This window comes from Ictalurus punctatus, chromosome 7, assembly GCF_001660625.3.
Source record: "Ictalurus punctatus breed USDA103 chromosome 7, Coco_2.0, whole genome shotgun sequence".
Lineage (NCBI taxonomy): Eukaryota > Metazoa > Chordata > Actinopteri > Siluriformes > Ictaluridae > Ictalurus > Ictalurus punctatus.
This window is the reverse complement of record NC_030422.2, coordinates 24,979,095-24,997,792: the sequence shown is the minus strand read 5'-3', so window position 1 is coordinate 24,997,792 and position 18,698 is coordinate 24,979,095. Positions and strand designations below refer to the sequence as shown.

Here is an 18,698-nt window from a genome sequence, read left to right as displayed (position 1 = left end):
TGTGTGTGTGTGTGTGTGTGTGTGTGTGTGTGTGTGTGTGGACCTGATTTTAACATTTCACACATTAACATGGGACCTTTTCCATATTTATTGTATTCCGGCCTGGCAAGCTAATGTATATGATTTTTACATTAAGAGTTGCTTTGTTTTTTTTGTTTTTTTTACATATATATATATATAAGTGCTTTTCCGTTCAGTGTATATTTCTCTACACGTAACAAGCGGACAAATTCTCGATTACAGTTATTAACAGTGTTTTGAACTCTCTGCAAATAAAAAGAGTGAAATCATAGAGAAAATTATTTTGTTATTTTCCCCACCACCATTAACAGACAAGGGGTTACTTTTAATATATTTTATTTAGGTAAATATGAAATGGTACACGTGAAAATAAAACTGTAATACATATATTGTTGAAGGTGCAAAGCTGGATATTTACAATAGTGCATTGGGTAAAATTAGTGTATCATGACCATGCTATTTGAGTAGATAAGTGTGATTAAATCAATGTAATCAGTGTGAAGGATGAGGAAGTACCACTCCAAAACAGCACATGTACTTCAAGAAGAATTTCCAGGCTATAAGTGCTGACTGAGGATTAGTGAATACTACAGATGAATGACCTGTACCTAGACTAACAGTCTTTTGCAGTTATTACCAGATTTGTTCTCCAGAGGGTTCTTTCATCACTCCATAGCCAGGCAAGATATAAACCCAGTATGTTTTATTAAAGCAGTTGACAGACACGACCCCCCGACAAGAGCAGCACATGACCAACCACTTTGTTTAACTTTCATGGTTATAAAAAGCAAATTAGTTATTGTATCATTATTACAGATCCTACAGGTGAAGCACAATGACAGCTCAGGCAGACAGGCATGGTGCAGGTTTGGCAGACGGATCAACTGCTTTGTTGTCTTGTTAACCTGCTAGTTTCACGTTCATTTCTCCATGACCGGGGTCCACGCTGTTCCCTTCTCCCGGAATGCAGGGCAGACGTGGGTCAGAGGTCAGCACCAAGCTCACCTTGCAGGTTACAGATTCAACTCGCACCTGGCACCAAGGGGGGAAGTCCACTGGCTGCTGCACACTGAGGATGAAAGAGAGTGCTGAACTCAAAAGAGGATCAGATGTTATTTCGATGAAAATAAATTGCTGTCACTATACTAGACTTGGTGTTAATTTCTTTAAGAAGGAAATGGATCACTGACATTTCACAGCAGCCCACCCCAAAAGGGTGAAGACAGGTGCACTGAATGCACCCATGCTCCATCCAGCTCTGACCCAACGAGTAGTACTTTCCCTCATACTCGCACAGAGCTGTAGGGACAGAGAGAACTAGGCTTTTAGTTTACAAAAAGATGCATTAAGCAGATAGTAAAGGGCTTTAACCTTTGTCTTTGTGGAAGGTGATATAATTAATGCATCAATTAATCAGCTGATTCTGTCAAGGCTGCAGTGTGTACAGGTATCTGAATGTCACATTGTATGGCACTTGCACCACCTGATTTCTCTAGGTTGCTGACTTTGTCGAAGAAGACAGCTCGTTTGTGTAATCAGGAGTGAATATTACACCTCTTGCCTCTGCACACTGCAGTCTATTAGGAAATGAAATTACTTTGTTCCCAGATACATCTGCATCTGACTTATAAAAAGATTGATCTCACCTTGAGAGTTGAAGTGGCATTCGGTTGGAGCTGCTGAGCAAGTCATCCACAAAGAAACGCCAATCAGGATCATCATCCACTGTCCTGCCATCGCTTCTCTTTCTGTCACTTGGTGTCTGAATCACTCTCTGTTTTTGTACCTCCATTTATACCCCCCACACTTATGTGAGCTCGAGGTACAGCAGAAGTGGGAGGGGGAACCATTGGGATGTTGGGGGGGGAGGGGGGGCAGCGTGGAGAGGGAAAAAGGCTGTGGCTTGGCACCATTCAGCCTATTTCTCCAGCGATTTGCCATTCTCCGCTCCACTAGGCATGACCTTGAAAAATAAAATACTGACATACAAAATGACTAAGAGCATGAGAAGGAGGGTGAGGTGAGCGCAAGAGGAGAGGTGAGAAAGAAGGCAAGAGAGAAGGAGGGAGAATAAAAAAGTGATGGTCTTTGACTACCCTGCTTATGCACATCTTATACCATTACATCAACATTACTGATGTGTTAACACCTAATATACTTGTCACCTGGCTGGTCAAAGCATGGTGATTCAGTATCTCTATATGGTGCTCCTGAGGGTGGTCAAGTCTACATCAACAACATCAGCGGACAGATGCTACTGTTCTCTGAGGGCCAAATTCACCCAGTGGTTACTAGGTAGTCCTCAAACACACAAACAGACAGGCCGAACTTCATGGCCAGAGGATGCACTGACCCTCATCTGCTTCCCCAGACTTAGCTCATACGGATTATGTCATGGACGTGTCTGTTTTGTAAGCTTACATGGGCCTGGTCCAGCTGAAGCATCAGTGGTTGTTTGGGAGAAGGAAACCCATAAAGAAAAAATTTGACTTTTATTGCACCTCAGTTGCAGGTGTGTGTCTACGTGCATGTCTGCATACATATGTTTGAAGAAATGGCAGTGTCTAATTTGTAATGTTTATGGTATTGCTGTATTTGAGGTATTATGTGTTGTATGTGCTGGGCACAGTGGCTTAGTGGTTAGCATTTTTGCCTTGCTCCTCCAGGGTTCGGGGCTCGATTCCCACCTTCACCCTATTTGTTCGGAGCTTGCATGTTCTCCTCATGCTTAGGAAGTTTCCTCCGGGTACTCCGGGTTCCACCCTCAGTCCAAACACACTCGTTGTAGGCTGATTGACATCTCTAAATTGTGCGTACTGTGGGAATGTATGTGTGTGAGTGTCCCCCGAATGTCCCCCGCTTTGTGCTCCAAGTTCCCTGGGATAGGCTCCAGTTTCCCTGGGACCCTGTGTTAGATAAGCGGTACAGAAAATGGATGGACGGATGGATATATTGTATGTCTATATGAACTTCTAAGAGATTTTTGCATGTTAACCTACAAGTTGAATGTAAGATTTTGTGTCTTCCACAAGATTAAATGTCTGTCTGTGTGTGATGAAAAGGTTTGCCTAGGATGCAAGGAAGGTAACGCTCTTTGAGCCAGAACCAAACATTACATACTCACCCTCACATTAGCTCATCTCTCATCCCCTTTACAGAATAGCAATAAGAGAAATCAACTTTTTTAAAAGGCCCTGGGGCCTCACTACCCTCTGTTTGGAGCATTCACGCCTGTTACTCCACAGTAGTTTGAGAGGTGTTGAAAGCTATGTTGTGTCATGCCTGTGGTGTTGCTGCTCAATGGCTGAGACACGTGCCACAGTCCGGACAGAGTGACTCACCACTGCCTATCGGCATCTCTAAGGAGCTCAAAAGCACGTAGTACCTTCTTGCCTGCACACTAAAATGTTGTTTCCTAGAAATATAATAAATCTTCAGACCACTAAGACTAAAGAAGTGCTTCAATGAACAATGAGTAAATCACAACCAGGTTTGTTTGTTTTGGTCTGAAAATACAGCCTTGACAGATCAAACTGATTATTACACTAAGAAATATTCGCAGTACAATATAATCCAAAAATATTTTACAAACCCCCCAATAACCATGGACAAAGATATTTGCAGAGCTAATTGCAGAGTTAACTGTAATGTAAAATAAACATTTCAATGCTGTGTGCAAGTAGCATACAGGGTGTATTGCGTCCTGATATGGCAGCTGCTCCATACTGGAAAGGAAAGCCCTAAAAGGGTTGTAAAAACAGCTCAGAAACTCATCGGCACACAGCTACCAGCAGTTGAGGACATGTACACTACACGCTGGCTCAGAAAGACAGAGCGCTACACGAACGACCACAATCACCTTGCGCAACTGTCACTTTATTGTCTTATTGTATTGTCAGTCATTGTCTAGCAATTATTATTTTTATAACTCTTGTACATTTTGTGCACACGTGTACACTTTGTGTACATATGTAGCAGTGATGTATCTGTTGTATTCCTGTCTTTACTAAAATCTGTGGAGTAGCATTGAAGAACGTTTTTCATTTTACTTGTACACTGTACTTGTACACATGACAGTACATGACTTTGACTTTGATATAGCTGTGCTGTGATGAGATTAAATGTTAATGATGGCTTAAAGAGCAGCAACAGCATCGCAACTGCCCTTTTGACGTTAATCTGCAGAAGCTTCTGGCAAGTCCTCAGTTCTTGGAACCAACAGATTATTCTGTCCACTTTCTACAATTTTGACCTCAACAGACATTTAGGTGTTTCTAATATTGTACATGGAGCACATGTTGCCTTCTGGTAATTATATACTTTGACTCAGGAACATTCTATACTGTTGTGGAAGACAAATGCATTCACATTGTATCAGTTATATACAATGTACCTCAAGGCTCTATGCTTGGTGCTCTCACTTCACACCACATCATTGTGAATAGGTACATATCTCCACTTGTCTCACAGATATCTCAGCCCAGATGAACAAAAAAAACTCTCCAATGCAAATAATCACAGACAGTGCCTTGGCAAGTTCTTCAATTCAGAGGTGTGCACTGGGACTGGGATGGGGACTGGCAAAAAATTTGCTGGAATGGCATGTGGGCATAATGAAGTAGTCAGATATGAAGCTTGTAGAACAATGAAATGCCACATTCATTAACATGGAAATGTTCCAGTCAAACATCACAACTTGGCTAGTTATTATTACTATCAAGGTCCTTGAAGGTTATGCAAACTTTGGACTTATCTATAGTCTTCCTCACATGAATTACTTTGGATAAAACTGTCTCAGAAATAAATTTAAGTATAAATGGATTAAATTCTTTAATATATGCAATATATGCATATAGCTAACATTTCAACCTGTTGAAACAAGTAAGTTCAAGCTCTAGAAATTATTTGCTAATATCTAACCACTGAACACTGATGTTTACACACACCTTGGCTTGACCCTCTAGTTTTTGTGTCTCGTCCAGTGGCTGTAAAGCTTGACTACCCACTTCCCCTCAGCATAAAAGCACAGGAATGTGGGCTTGTGTAAGGGAGAAAGGACATAGCCCCTGCTGTGAGTGTGTGATGCACACAGTGGGAGAGCAATGGGGCTTAAACAGCTCTTTAACACTGAGTGAAGCATGTAATGGACTGAGGTGTTGTGCTGGTATGAAGACTGACTCATTCACCATATTATGTACGTAACTGCTGGCCAAGCCACAGAGAAGAGAAGTTCCACAGTTGCATTTTGGCCACCAGTGAGGCTGAAACCAGGCTGGTTATAAATGTTAATTAAATGAAAGAACACTGCGTTTCTTTGCTGGTTTTTCTGGCTTGGTCCTTCTTTTTACCCTTCTATGGAAGGCTAGACAGCACATGATGATGATGATAATGATGATGATGATCTTGATGTTCATTCAAGTGTTTGTATCGCCTTTGTAAACACAGCTGAAGCTTTCCACACCAATGCCAGAGAACATTTGTTAAACATTTCCACATTTCAATCTGGTTACACAATATGAATTAATCTCTTCAATTCATTAGATCAGTAGTTTAAAAAAAAAGACCATCAGGATGCTCAAAAAGAGTTCATGTATCAGATAGCGATCAGTTAGTTTTGTTACGGCACACTTAGATCTATCAACCAGGAGCATTTTACAACGATTTATCAGCCTTGCGGTTACTCTAACATTATTTATAAAAGTGTTAAAATCATACAACTATCAGACAAAAACAAATCAGTCTAAACATTTTTTCTAATACATCCATCTATTTTCTGTACCGCGTATCCTACACAGAGTCGTGGAGATCCTGGAGCCTATCCCAGGGGCCTTGGGGCACAAGGAAGGGGACAGCCTGGACAGGGTACAATCACACACTAGGGACAATTTAGAGATGCCAATCAGCCTAAAATACATGTCTTTGGACGAGAGACGGAAACCGGAGTACCCGGAGGAAACACCGAAAACACAGGGAGACCTTGCAAACTCTGCACACACAGGATGGAGACAGGATTCGAAAACCCCAACCCCGGAAGTGCGAGACAAACATGCTAACCACTAAGCCACCGTGCTCATAGAGTGATTACTAGTTAAAAACAATGAGTTTAAATTAAATTTAGAAATAGTTATAGTTATGGGCTGAATATCAAATGCACATTATAATCCAACTACTTCTATAGAAAAATAAAAATGTGTAAAAGGGACTTCTTATAGCAATTTTTTTTTTGTCTAACTCTATGGCATATACATATACAGAATTACATTACATTCCATTACATACCGGATCCTGACCAGGATAAAGTGGTTACTATACTATACTATTACTGGAAACGCTAAATAAATATGTCCTACTCTACTTTCCGTCTAGCGACCAACCCGGAAGCGACTTGGGCACTGCAGACAAAAGCAATGGATTCCGATCGGTGTGATTGTATGTCTTAACCGCTACAGCGATGGAGAGACTGGTATCGATTGCTTATGCCTGTTATATGATTTTGTTGTGTTTTCTTCGGAAAACGCACTATGGAGAGACAGATATTGGCTCAGACTTTGTGACTGCAGGGATTAGTTATTACTAAAGCTGTTTCCACACGGATGTTTTTATAAAGAGGGATTTTATGCAGTGTGGGACTTGAAAGAAATAAACACAGTAGTTTGTTCTCCTGAGCTGAAAGCTACCCTCAGTGCAGGGGGCTTTCTCTGGCCAGGCCTGCTGCTGTCATCTCTCAACTCTTCATTTACATTGTTTATAGTGTTGTTGTTTTATTATAATTATCGTTGTAGAAGTGGCTGGAGATGGATACGGACAAGTTTAACTATGTTTACAGTTGCGACCTGGACATAAATGTCCAACTGAAAATGTGAGTACTTTTTCTTAGGCGTTGTTTTGATAGCAAGGCGCTGAGTTTAACCTTACCTGAAATGTTAGTAAAATAAACAACCTTCAGTATGGGTTAAAAACCAGGCCTGTTTCACTAACAAATAACAAAGTGACCAGCTGCTCTTGCACAATCAGATGCTTGCTTATAGATCATTAATATACATCAGTTATCTCTTTTGTGAGTCTTTTACTCTCTGTCTGTTTCAATGTGATGCTTCTTTTGTGTTCGTGGTTTTATACGGATGAATAAATCCACCAGTTCCTCGGCTCTTCATCTGTTGTTATTGCAGTGGTTGGAGCAGGACAACACACGTGACTCAGCTCAACAAACTCTTCGGAGTTCTTGAGAAACACTTCGGTCTTTTCCGTGCGCTGACGTCATTCCCGTCCGGACCACCTTTCGCAGCGCGTGCAACGATCAGGGTCGTAAATAATACGATCAGGAATCACGTCACGATTCCGGTAACCTGTCCGCGGAACCGGTTAATGAGAACCGATTACGTGTTTTCATTGCGTTAGTCGCATCTCCTGACGCCTGTAAATGATCATGCAAAAAGGTTTTAATCGCTCGCGAGCGGCCCAAAGATGTCAGAACGCAAGAGCCGCCCTGTCACTGTCCTATATAAACATTATGGAGGAAGAATAAAACGGATCTGCCCTGTGCTTTTACCCCCCAGTCCACACCCCAATCCACCCCAGGGACCCGAAGACTCACTGTGATAAACGTGACTGTGGTGGTGTTTCTCTACACTCAGTCATTCTGAATATCTGAAAGACTTCACATCTACATTTATGGCACTTATTGCCAGAGCGACTTACATTTATCTAATTTATACAACTAAGCATTGAGGGTTAAGGGCCTTGCTCAAGGGGCCAACAGTGGAAGCATGGCAGTGCTGGGATTTAAACTCATGACCTCCTGATCAGTAGTACAAACACGTCTTGTCAGCTGACCTTCTACTGCTCTGAAAGTCCTGGATTTTTTACCCAGCCTGGCTTCTAAAAGTCCTGGATTTTTTACCCAGCCTGGCTTCTAAAAGTCCTGGATTTTTTACCCAGCCTGGCTTCTAAAAGTCCTGGATTTTTTTTTTAGGGTACTTTCACATTTCACAAAATTACTCGAGTTCATCCAGATTAATATGTGAATATATATATTTGTGCAGTTGATTGATGGTGCAATTTTATACATCACTTCTTCTATGTGTTTATAGAAAAAAATGCCATTTCATTGTTTTTATACTATTTAATTGAATTAAATTATACAATAAGTGTTTTCTTCCTGTTCTTCGCACCAATCAATGGTCCAGGTGAAGCCTTTCTAGTTTACTCACTTTAATCATGTGTGTTTTTGATCCTTTCTAAGCCTCATTAAGTATCACCACACCTTCCATTTCATCTCAATATCACATGGAAATAATGTTCAATCAAACACATAATTCGATGCAAAGCACTTTATCATATGGTGCGGTCCACATCCAAGTCGTCTTGAAGAGAACCTTGGACCATCGTTATTTTATTTGGATCAAAAATCCAGTAACTTGAGTTACAGTTTATGAATGCAGTTTTCAGACATGAACAAAAGCTTGAAAATTACACTAAAATTGTATGTATGTATGTGTGTGTGTGTGTGTGTATATATATATATATATATATATATATATATATATATATATATATATATATATATATATATATATATATATTTTGTCCTTCACAGAGGTAGTTTGGAAGGCAAGCGGGAACAGAAAAGCTACAAGGCTCTGCTTGAAGACCCCATGCTGCGATTCTCTGGCCTTTACCAGGAGAACTGCTCAGACCTGTACGTTACCTGCCAGGTGTTTGCAGAGGGGAAGCCCCTAGCGCTACCAGTTCGTACGTCCTATAAAGCTTTCAGTACCCGCTGGAAGTGAGTACCTCTAAGTATAATGAAAGTTAATGCTGGTCCTGTATATCTTCAGGCCAAGTTTGGGGATTTTCCTGCTCTAACTCACTTAATAAACATTATCTGATAGATGTTTAAACAGTGAAATCACCAAACTTTCTTGAATTCTGACCTTTCCAGGCTGGAATTGTCCTCTCCTGATTAATAAATCAGGTTTTCACTGTGATATATTGACAGAAAAGTGTTTTAAAGGAGCAGTTTGTTATTTTTACAGCCCTCCGGTGTCTGGGAGATGAATCACCTTGAAAGAATAACATTGCGATTAATAATAACATACTCTCACTGCTGAAATCATGTTTGTCTTTTAAAAAGGAACAAGCATGTAGAAGGATGAAACTAGCCACCCTTTACATTGCAATATTGCAAATCAGTTTTCTATGAGTATTTATAACACTGGTATTAAATGTTATGCAGAATTCATGCGAACATGTGCTGTTTGTTCGTAGCTGGAACGAGTGGTTGAGGTTGCCAGTGAAGTATCCTGACCTGCCACAAAATGCTCAGGTAGCTCTGACTGTGTGGGACGTTTATGGGCCAGGACGCGCCACTCCTGTAGGGGGCACCACAGTCTCCCTATTTGGGAAATACGGGTAAGGGTCTCTGGATCCGTGCAGTAGTTTTTTACCATTGTGCATGCAATTTTTTTTTGTTGTTGTTCATGCCGTTTCTGTCTCTGTCTTTCTGTCTGTTTCTGTGTTTTCCCTTTTTTACAGGATGTTCCGGCAGGGCATGCATGATCTGAAGGTGTGGCCGGGGGTGGAAGGTGATGGCGGGGAGACCACATCGACACCAGGCAGGACCAGCAGCACTCTGGCTGAGGATCAGATGGGCAGGCTGGCTAAGGTGAGAAGAGGGATGTACATGAATTATAAGGGACAGTGAGAGTGTGTTTTTGTGTATAAGCTGACAAAATTAGTGTATCTCTGTGGAAGAGGCGGTGAAAGGGTGTGTGTGTGTGTCTGTGTGTGTGTCTGTCTGTGTGTGTGTGTCTGTGTGTGTGTGTGTGATGTAAAAGGACATTTTTTTAACTGCTGTCTGTTCCAGGGTCCTGACCTGGAGCTACTTAGTGATGTGAGTATAAAAGGGCAGGAATGCTGAATGTCCATGGATGTTTGTCTGTAAGTCGATGTGTGTTTGAAAGAAAAGTGAATGTTTGCAGAGTGTGTGAGCAGGGTGTGTTTGATGGCATATCATTGTACTTTTCTTCCACTCCTAACTTCTCACATGGGGAGAGACTGGCAATTACAGTCACCCTGTCGGACTTTGTCAGTTAATCAGCAGAATTTCTGAACCTGCACTTAGACTTGCATTATAAGTTAGTTTGGAGAAAACACTTTGGTCTGTTACAGTGCAGGGAAATTCTTGACTGTGGCATTTACACATATGTTACAGGTGTGGCAGATTGAGATTAGTATGGAAATGCAGGCTTTTTTTTAGCACTAATTTGCAAATTAGTAAATTACCCACTAGTTCACTGTCCCCTATTACAGCTACCAACTGGAGAGGGATGAAGGGTAGCATTTGATTACTCTGGTAAATATTAAGTTTTTTTTTATAGGTCTCAGTTTCCTTTAATGTATTGTGCTTAGTGACTTTCTACTATTGTAATAGCTGGACTTTAGGGGGCACTGTGGCTTAGTGGTTAACACTTTTGCATCGCACGTCCGTGGTTGGGGGTTCTCCTGTGTGCATGTTCTCCCCGTGTTTCGGGAGTTTCCTCCAGGTTCTCTGGTTTCCTCCCCCAGTCCAAAGATATTCGTTGTAGGCTGATTGGCATTTCCAAATTGTCCATTGTGTGTGTGTGTGTGTGTGTGTGTGTGTGTGTATGTGTGTGCGCATTTGTGCCCATCCAGCGTTTCCCCTGCCTTGTGCCTCAAGTTCCCAGGGATAGGCTTCAGACTCCCCACGACCCTGTGTTGGATTAGCGGTATGGAAAATGGGATGGATGGATAACCGGACTTTGACTTTGCTAGCTATCTGTTAGCATGTCTTTCTTGACATGTTCCGAGTGGCCAGTCATAGCCAAGGAGGCCAAATATGAAGTTTTATTTTCAGGAACAGGGGAAAATGGGTTGTTAAATGCATGTATAATGCTGCTTGTGTGTAAAATGTTGCGAACATTCAAAAATCATTGAAAACCTTCTGCGACAGCAGCACATTCCTATAAAGTCCACTCTGTTGAACAGAAGTTCCTAGATGAATTTTGATGTTGGCTTGACAGAGCCCGCTGAAAACCCTAAAAAAAGTTCAATGATATTACAACGTTTCATTCTCACTTATTTTAAAATGTTCATGCTTTTAACAGATGTGCAAAGGCATGCAAAGGTTCAAAGTCAAGAAAGCATCATTATGGATGTGATGATGATTATTGAGAACAGTATGTTGGCTCTGTCAAGGTTACATAATAACACATTGTAAGGGGAAGAGAGGAGAAGTGTTGCACATACAAGAAGAGGATATTGCACAACAAATAAGTAATAATGAAGCAAGCTCGAAACATAGCCTGAGACGAATGTTATAAAGAAGAACGGGCTGAAATTAACTCTTATAGAAAAGTGCTACTGACCCTCGCATCTTTCTCAGATCGTTCAGTCACGGTTGCAATATGAAATTTAGCCGATTTTTCAACCATCAATTCAAAACCTCACGATCTGTTCATGTATTACTTTAGTAGCAACCAAACAAATAATTTAAGCTTTTCTAGGATCCCTGGTAGCAAAAAGAAGGCACTACCTGTTTGTGGTGGAAAAGCACAGGACAGTTCCAGATTAGGCTCAACTCCAGGATCAGCGGCTGATCGGTGGAAGACGCCTACATGTGCCTTTATTATATCAAAATGTTTTGAAACAACTGTTGTATGGTCACATAGCAAAAATCTAGTGTCAAACAGTGATGTGATGTGATTAACCTGTAGTTACTATAAAATGGAGCATAACCTGCTGGTTGCATGCTTTAAACCTCTGACACTTGTGAAGTTCACTAACTGCTAAAATGTGAGTGACCGGAACATTCCTAATGTGTGATTACTTTGTACTGACCACCCATTGTGTGATTTGCTTGGCTATTTGAGTGTGAACATGTACACAAAGCTACCTTTGGCTGACACACTGATGTTTGGCTGAGTGTTAATGTACAGCACAACATGGGTCTCCTCCTTTTCTCTCTTACTTATTCAGATTCACGTACTCTCTCTTTCCCTCTCTCTCTCTCTCTCTCTCTCTCTCTCTCTCTCTCTCTCTAGCTGACGAAGGCTCATCGTCAGGGGCACATGGTGAAGGTGGACTGGCTGGACCGCTTGACCTTCAGAGAGATTGAGATGATCAATGAGGTGAGATGGGAGTGGGTGTGGCATAGCTGAGTGATTGTTCCTTCTCAAACACACCTGGTTGAACTCTTCCGTTTATTAGCCGCTTTGTAGAGCAGGGAGCCACTAAATGTTTTGTCCTCTTGTCTAAATTTGAAAAGGGAAATTAAAAAAATTAAAAATGCCAGTCTTCCACTTACCCAAAATTGGTTGAGGTCGTAAGTTTACATACGCCTTGCAGAATCAGCAAAATGTTCATTTTATTTTAAATAAGAAGGACCAGAAAAAATTGCAATTAGTTTCTTTTGTTCTGCCCTGAAGAAGCTATTTCACATAATAGATATTTACATATAGTCCTCAAGACACAATAATAACTGAATTTACACAAATGAACCAGTTCAAAAGTTTACATGCATGAGTGACTGTGTTTATCTTTTGTGATGGTTGTTCATGAGTCCCTTGTTTGTCCTGAGCAGTTAAACTGCCCACTGTTCTTCAGAAAAATCCTACAGGTCCTGCACATTCTTTACTTTTCCAGCATCTTCTGCATATTTAACCCCTTTCCAAGAGCGACTATATGATGTTGAGATCCATCTTTTCACACTGAGGACGACTGAGAGACTCGTACACGACTATTACATGAGGTGCAAACATTAACTGATGCTCGACAAGGCAAAACGATACATTAAGAGCCAGGGGGGTGTAAACTTTTGAACAGGATGATCGGTGTAAATTATGATGTTGTTTAAAGATTTATTTTTTTTCATTTAGTACTGCCCTTCATAAGCTACGTTTGATATTTACTTGTTTCCCAGAAGACAAAATAACACCAATTTATACCGATCATCCTGTTAAAAAGTTTACACCCCCCTGCCTCTTAATGTATCGTGTTGCCTTCTTGACAATCAATGAATGTTTGCACCTTTTGTAATAGTTGTGTATGAGTCCCTCAGTCGTCCTCAGTGTGAAAAGATGGATCTCTTGGTCTGTTGGATAATACTGTCTCTTTTTTTCTGTCAGTAGTATACTAATATTTTACCAAAATGACACAGAACTATTTATGTAGGTTGTTTTATAAGCTTGTCTTGTCTGATGACCTATGTGGTATGCTGTTAATCAAAGTGATAAGTGATTTCCCACTGCAAACTTATAAGTCTTTACAGTTTGTCAGTGATGAATAGATTAGATAGATAGGTGATAGATGTACATTACATTTTACATTTATTCATTTAGCAGACGCTTTTATCCAACGCGACTTACAAATGAGGAAATACAAGCAAAGCAATATATCAAGCGGAGAACAATACAAGTAGTGCTACCATACAAGATATAGAAAAATCTTTCACCTTATTAATTTTTGCGGTAACTAGATTTAACTATCACTTGTGGTTGACGTACATTAAAAATGTAACCATTTTAAGTTCAGGAAAATCTGTAGTTTTTAGAAATCTATGTAGTAGAAAATGTCAAGATGTCACCATATGAATGTTTTGGGTTTTTTTTGAGCTTGAGACACTTTCACTTTTACTTTTTGACACAGGTTTAGCATAAATCATCACACATTTGTTTTGGCTGATTAACTGCCTTTCATTTTGTTTGTTTATTTATTTTTACATAAAGAACTTTGAATGACCTTTGCGTGTGAAACTCTGTAAGTGGAAATTGTATGTTTGATTTTTGGTGGAATTGTCTTTTTTTGTTGTTGTTGTTGTTGTTTTTTTTTTTTAAAGCTTGATGCATAAAATCCCAGTACTGTGTGAATATCCAGTTGTGTGACTGTAGTGTGAGGTATTTGTGACCGTTGGTGTAAAAACCTGTTTTCCCTACAGAGTGAGAAACGTAGTTCCAACTTCATGTACCTTATGGTGGAATTCCCTCGAGTCAAGACTGGAGATCGAGAATACAGCATCGTTTACTATGAAAAGGTCTGTAGGCTTCTGCTCAAAGACTCTGTATGACTTTGATAAATATTTGATAGATTTGTGTATGCAGCATGTTCACTAAAATCGTTTACACCGATAACTAGCGGTCCATTTCATATTGAGGAATTATTAGCATTAGCATTTTATTCCCCCTGGTTTGTACAGGATGGAGATGAAGCGTCCACGCTACTGACCAGTTCAGACATAGTTAAAGTCCCTGATCCTCAAATGTGCATGGTGAGTAGAACGCTGTGACAAAAACACGCCTAATATGGACTCTGATATTACAGTTGCTTATAAAACACAGTATCTGCTGATAAGCATTTTTGAACATATTAAATGATGAGCATGAGCAGTATCATATTTCAGTACACACCATCTGATATAACTGTTTTATTTGTGTGAGGTTATTATATAAACCACTGTATCATAGTGTTAATAGTGTAACCTAATTCAGATTTTCTCATCACACCCCTAGAACGAACTCGGCTCTCAAGGTTGTGTACCAAAACTAGAGCTTATCTGATTAAGCCCGGCATTGTACTGTGTTTTAGGAGAATCTGGTTGAGAGCAAACACCACAAGCTGGCTCGGAGTCTGCGGAGTGGACCGTCTGACCATGACCTGAAGCCCAATGCTGCTACGAGAGACCAGCTCAATGTGAGTGAGGCAGAGAGATCTTGGACTGAATGTGGGTGTGAGTAACGAGAGGATCAGGGATTTTACTGTAGTGTTTGTTTGTCCGCAGATCATCGTCAGTTATCCTCCCACCAAGCAGCTGACCTCTGAGGAGCAGGACCTGGTGTGGAAGTTCAGATATTACCTCACCACTCAGGAAAAGGTGTGTGTGCGTGCGTGCATGTCTTCTATGATTGTGTTACAAAGTGATTTCCAACTTCACATTAAACAGTTCATATAAGGACATATAGTACTGTGAAGTGATGCTAACTCTTAATCCAGTATCTAAACTCTAATATAAAGATACATACGGTCATGTGAAGAAGTCAGTACACCCCATGAAAACTTTAGACTGTTTCAGTATATTTGGACATACAGATATCAGGTCTTCATGTAAACAGTGTTGATAGATAAAATACAGTTTAACGCTTGAAATTAGCATGAGCGTAATTGTCATCCTTTACATAATTGAAACAAAGAGAAATGCAATTTTCTTGGAAAAAGTAAGCATACCCCTACATATATATATATATATATATATATATATATATATATATATATATATATATATATATATATATATATATATATATATATCACTACTTCAAATGTTCCAGATTGAAAGCAATTTATCTATGCATAGTGTTTAACTGAAGATCAAATACTGTTGTGTCCATGTACATCAAAATAAAAGAAACATTTCATGAGGTGCACTTACGTTTTCACGTGAATTATTTGTAATAATACTATTTTAATAACCCTGCTGAAAAACCACTTCCGAACGGAACATGGCCTAACCATGAATTTGCTAAGAAACCTTTAGATACTAAAGGGCAAATGGAAAAAAAAATTACTGGACTCTAGAGAGTTGTTGTGGGTGAAAATCCCAGGAGATCAGCAGTTTCTGAAATACTGAAACCAGCCCATCTGGCACCAACAACCATGCCATGGTTAAAGTCACAGATATCACACCTTTTCCCCATTCTGATGTTTGATGTGAATATTAACTGATATAAAATATGCATACATTATATAATAATACATTAAACTGCACTCATAATGTCTCGTCTGTGCTTGTTGTTCATGTGTGTTTCATAGGCCCTGACTAAGTTCCTGAAGTGTGTGAACTGGGCGTTGCCACAGGAGGCCAAGCAGGCGCTGGAGCTGCTGGGGAAGTGGAGACCCATGGACGTGGAGGACTCACTGGAGCTGCTCTCGTCTCAATTCACCAACCCCACAGTCAGACGCTACGCCGTGGCCCGTCTACAGCAGGCTGATGACGAGGTGAAATTCTAATTATAGGCGGATGATGCACAGGAAACAATGCAAAGGAAAGAGTGTTTTCATGAGCTTCAGTTCATTTGAAAGTATGTTGCTAAGATATTGTAGAGGATTTCATATTTATTTCCTGGAATCAAAGTAAAATTGATGTAATTTGCTACGATTTGAGGCAGCAAAGCAGCACTGACATTTGGGATTGGGTGACCCCCATACCAGTATGCAGCCATAAGCAAATATGAAATAATATTATTCACTGGTTTGGTTAATGACATGTGCTCATGATTACATGTTTTGGAGAATTTTTTCTTAATTTAAATTCGTTAATATGCGGGGGGGCGCAAGGGAGCAAAATTGGTCATCACTGGGTGGGAATGATGGCATACTCTTGCTTCCCTGCCAATCACGGGTCAAAAAGATGTGGTTGGCTGGCTTCATGTGTCTTGGAGAAAGCATGTGATGTATATATTAGAGATGCAGCGATACAAAATTTCTCAGTCGACACCGAAAACCGATCAGTCAGAGTGATATCGGCCGATACCGATAGTTCTGCCTTTTAATCCTTCTTTTAAATTAATAATAATCAATTCCACAATTTAAAAAAAAATGCAAATAAAAACTTTATTCTCTCCATTTCAACAAGTTGTTTGACAGTAACTGGTCTCATAAACAGAAAACACATTACACTAATTAACATTAACACATGAACTGAATTCTGAAGATTAAAGTAAGATTTATTAACTTATTGAATGTTATTAATTCATATTAACATTGACTGAATTCTAAAAAACCTCCTGTTAGTCTCACATTCACTCACCACAAACACAAGCATTTCTACTTCATCATTAACATCAAACTGATAATATATCGGCCTAATATAAACTTTTTTTTGATGATAATGATATTAATTCATATTAACATTAACTGGATATGAAACATACTACTCTACAAATATATTTTTCTGTGCAATATATATATATATATATATATATATATATATATATATATATATATATAGATATATATATATATATATATATATATATATATATACTTTTTGTCAACCCATGTTCAACTGTACTTTAGTCGTCATTCCACACAAGAAACATCATCTTTACACACAGCACGAAATTTATGTGTTTCCCGCTCTCTTTTTATTGACAGGATATAATTGGCCCTGATCATCGGATGTTTTTAAACTGTTTCATTTTCTGTGCGTGTAGGATTTGTTGATGTACTTGCTGCAGCTGGTTCAGGCTCTGAAGTATGAGAACTTCAATGATATCCAGTGTGGTCTGGATCCTGGCAGTAAGCGGGACAGCCAGGGCCTGTGCGAGAGCACCACGCTGGGTGATTTGGACAGGTGAGTCACCAAACACAGCATGAAGGAAAATGGTTTATTTCACATCCTCTACACTTAACACTGGCCAAGAAGTGGTTCCAGGTTCCAAAGTACAACATATAATCTTCAAAATGTCAGTGTAACGTGCCCTACATTTTGAGCACATGAGCCATGAAGTACTGCTTCCTCTGAATTTAAAGTGTCATTTGGACTTTTGTGATAAAGTTGTGATAACACAATGATCTTTAATCAGCTCCCAGATAACCTCGGCTGTTATAGCAACCACCGGCACACAGAAAGGCAAAGATGGAGCAGATGGAGAAAATCTGGAGGTAAGCGAGCCGTAGTTTAGAAGGGTGATTATGATTATGATGATGATGATGATGGTGATGGTGGTTGTAACTGTGTGTGTGTGTGTTCTGCAGCAAGACCTGTGTACTTTCCTCATATCGCGTGCCTGCAAGAACTCGACACTAGCCAACTACTTGTACTGGTGAGTATTGATGCAAAATAAGTAAATTGTAGTGTATTCTTGTGCAGATGGTCAGTAAAATGTTTGTGTTGTGTCAGCATTTAGCTAGCATTTAGCCACAATACATGTAACGATACGTAATATCTTTAATTAATAAAATAAATCAGTTATTTACCATTTATTAAATTATTCTGTTGGAACATACAGCAAATCAGTACTTTGTGTATAGGTGTGTGTCATTGCAATCTCACCAAATTGGATGCTAAATAAGCACGGGTGTGCTACATTCGTTTTGACAACTATAAATGGTGTTTTTCCTGTTTTTCTGTGAAGCCATGCTTTCTTTGTCAAATTCTCTCAGTCTTTTCAGTTCCTGTGTGTTGTCTGTTCCATCAATATTCTTATTTGACTTGATCTTTTCTCTAACAGGCTATGTTAGGAATAAAACTTGATGGCACGTGCTGTTATAAGAAAATAATCAGCAACTGTTGCCACCTCAAAGTTGATTATTTTCATATAACAGCACAACCTGAAATGTTTCCTTCTTCTTATACCACAGAAATTTATTATTATTTAAAGACGACACACTGTACTTTTTATCCATTTATAGTTAGGTTTAATGTTGTGGAACGTGCGCAATAACAAGTTCATACCGGTTATCATGCAGCAAAAAAACACTTGTTCCCTCAACAGCCTCTCTTGATGGAAAAGTGATGGAAAAAAGGTGGAAAAATGCCATTTTCCATGTTACACTGAAAGTGCAAAGCCCTCTAACCTGAAAATTGTCCTGTACCCAAAAACCTAAAGGAAATGCTCTGACTGTTCAGGATCTTGCGATATTTGCGTTCGCAGAAATTTACG

The 18,698-nt window shown here is 39.6% G+C and overlaps 2 protein-coding genes across 3 annotated transcripts in view; one reads left to right on the top strand and one right to left on the bottom strand.

The window, feature by feature from the left end:
• Positions 1–10: 10 nt before the first annotated feature.
• msmp1 (microseminoprotein, prostate associated 1) lies at positions 11–5,998 on the bottom strand. Its single transcript, XM_017472585.3, has 3 exons — positions 1,668–5,998; positions 1,212–1,320; positions 11–1,090 (listed from the first exon to the last, which is right to left on the bottom strand). Exons 1-3 carry the CDS (start codon positions 1,756–1,758, stop codon positions 922–924), a joined length of 369 nt encoding a protein of 122 aa, XP_017328074.1. The 5' UTR covers positions 1,759–5,998; the 3' UTR covers positions 11–921.
• A 488-nt stretch (positions 5,999–6,486) lies between these two features.
• The window catches only part of pik3c3 (phosphatidylinositol 3-kinase, catalytic subunit type 3), a 22,532-nt gene continuing 10,320 nt past the window's right edge, over positions 6,487–18,698 (top strand). Inside the window, exons 1-14 of one of the 2 annotated variants that reach the window (XM_017472577.3) lie at positions 6,487–6,880; positions 8,618–8,806; positions 9,289–9,432; positions 9,556–9,685; positions 9,887–9,913; positions 12,084–12,170; positions 13,976–14,071; positions 14,234–14,305; positions 14,623–14,727; positions 14,816–14,908; positions 15,844–16,029; positions 17,247–17,386; positions 17,619–17,697; positions 17,791–17,858. In XM_017472577.3, coding sequence (XP_017328066.1) covers positions 6,816–6,880; positions 8,618–8,806; positions 9,289–9,432; positions 9,556–9,685; positions 9,887–9,913; positions 12,084–12,170; positions 13,976–14,071; positions 14,234–14,305; positions 14,623–14,727; positions 14,816–14,908; positions 15,844–16,029; positions 17,247–17,386; positions 17,619–17,697; positions 17,791–17,858 — 1,481 coding nt within the window. In that variant the 5' untranslated portion in view covers positions 6,487–6,815. The remainder of the gene's footprint in view (positions 6,881–8,617; positions 8,807–9,288; positions 9,433–9,555; positions 9,686–9,886; positions 9,914–12,083; positions 12,171–13,975; positions 14,072–14,233; positions 14,306–14,622; positions 14,728–14,815; positions 14,909–15,843; positions 16,030–17,246; positions 17,387–17,618; positions 17,698–17,790; positions 17,859–18,698) is intronic. The other variant, XM_017472578.3, reaches the window with a different exon arrangement.

Coding starts and splice junctions, on each gene's coding strand:
- msmp1 (XM_017472585.3), bottom strand. CDS start 1,758: ATGGCAGGACAGTGGATGATGATCCTGATTGGCGTTTCTTTGTGGATG. Junction 1,321..1,667: donor ATGCCACTTCAACTCTCAAG/GTGAGATCAATC, acceptor CTGTCCCTACAG/CTCTGTGCGAGTATGAGGGA. Junction 1,091..1,211: donor GGGGTGGGCTGCTGTGAAAT/GTCAGTGATCCA, acceptor TTTCATCCTCAG/TGTGCAGCAGCCAGTGGACT.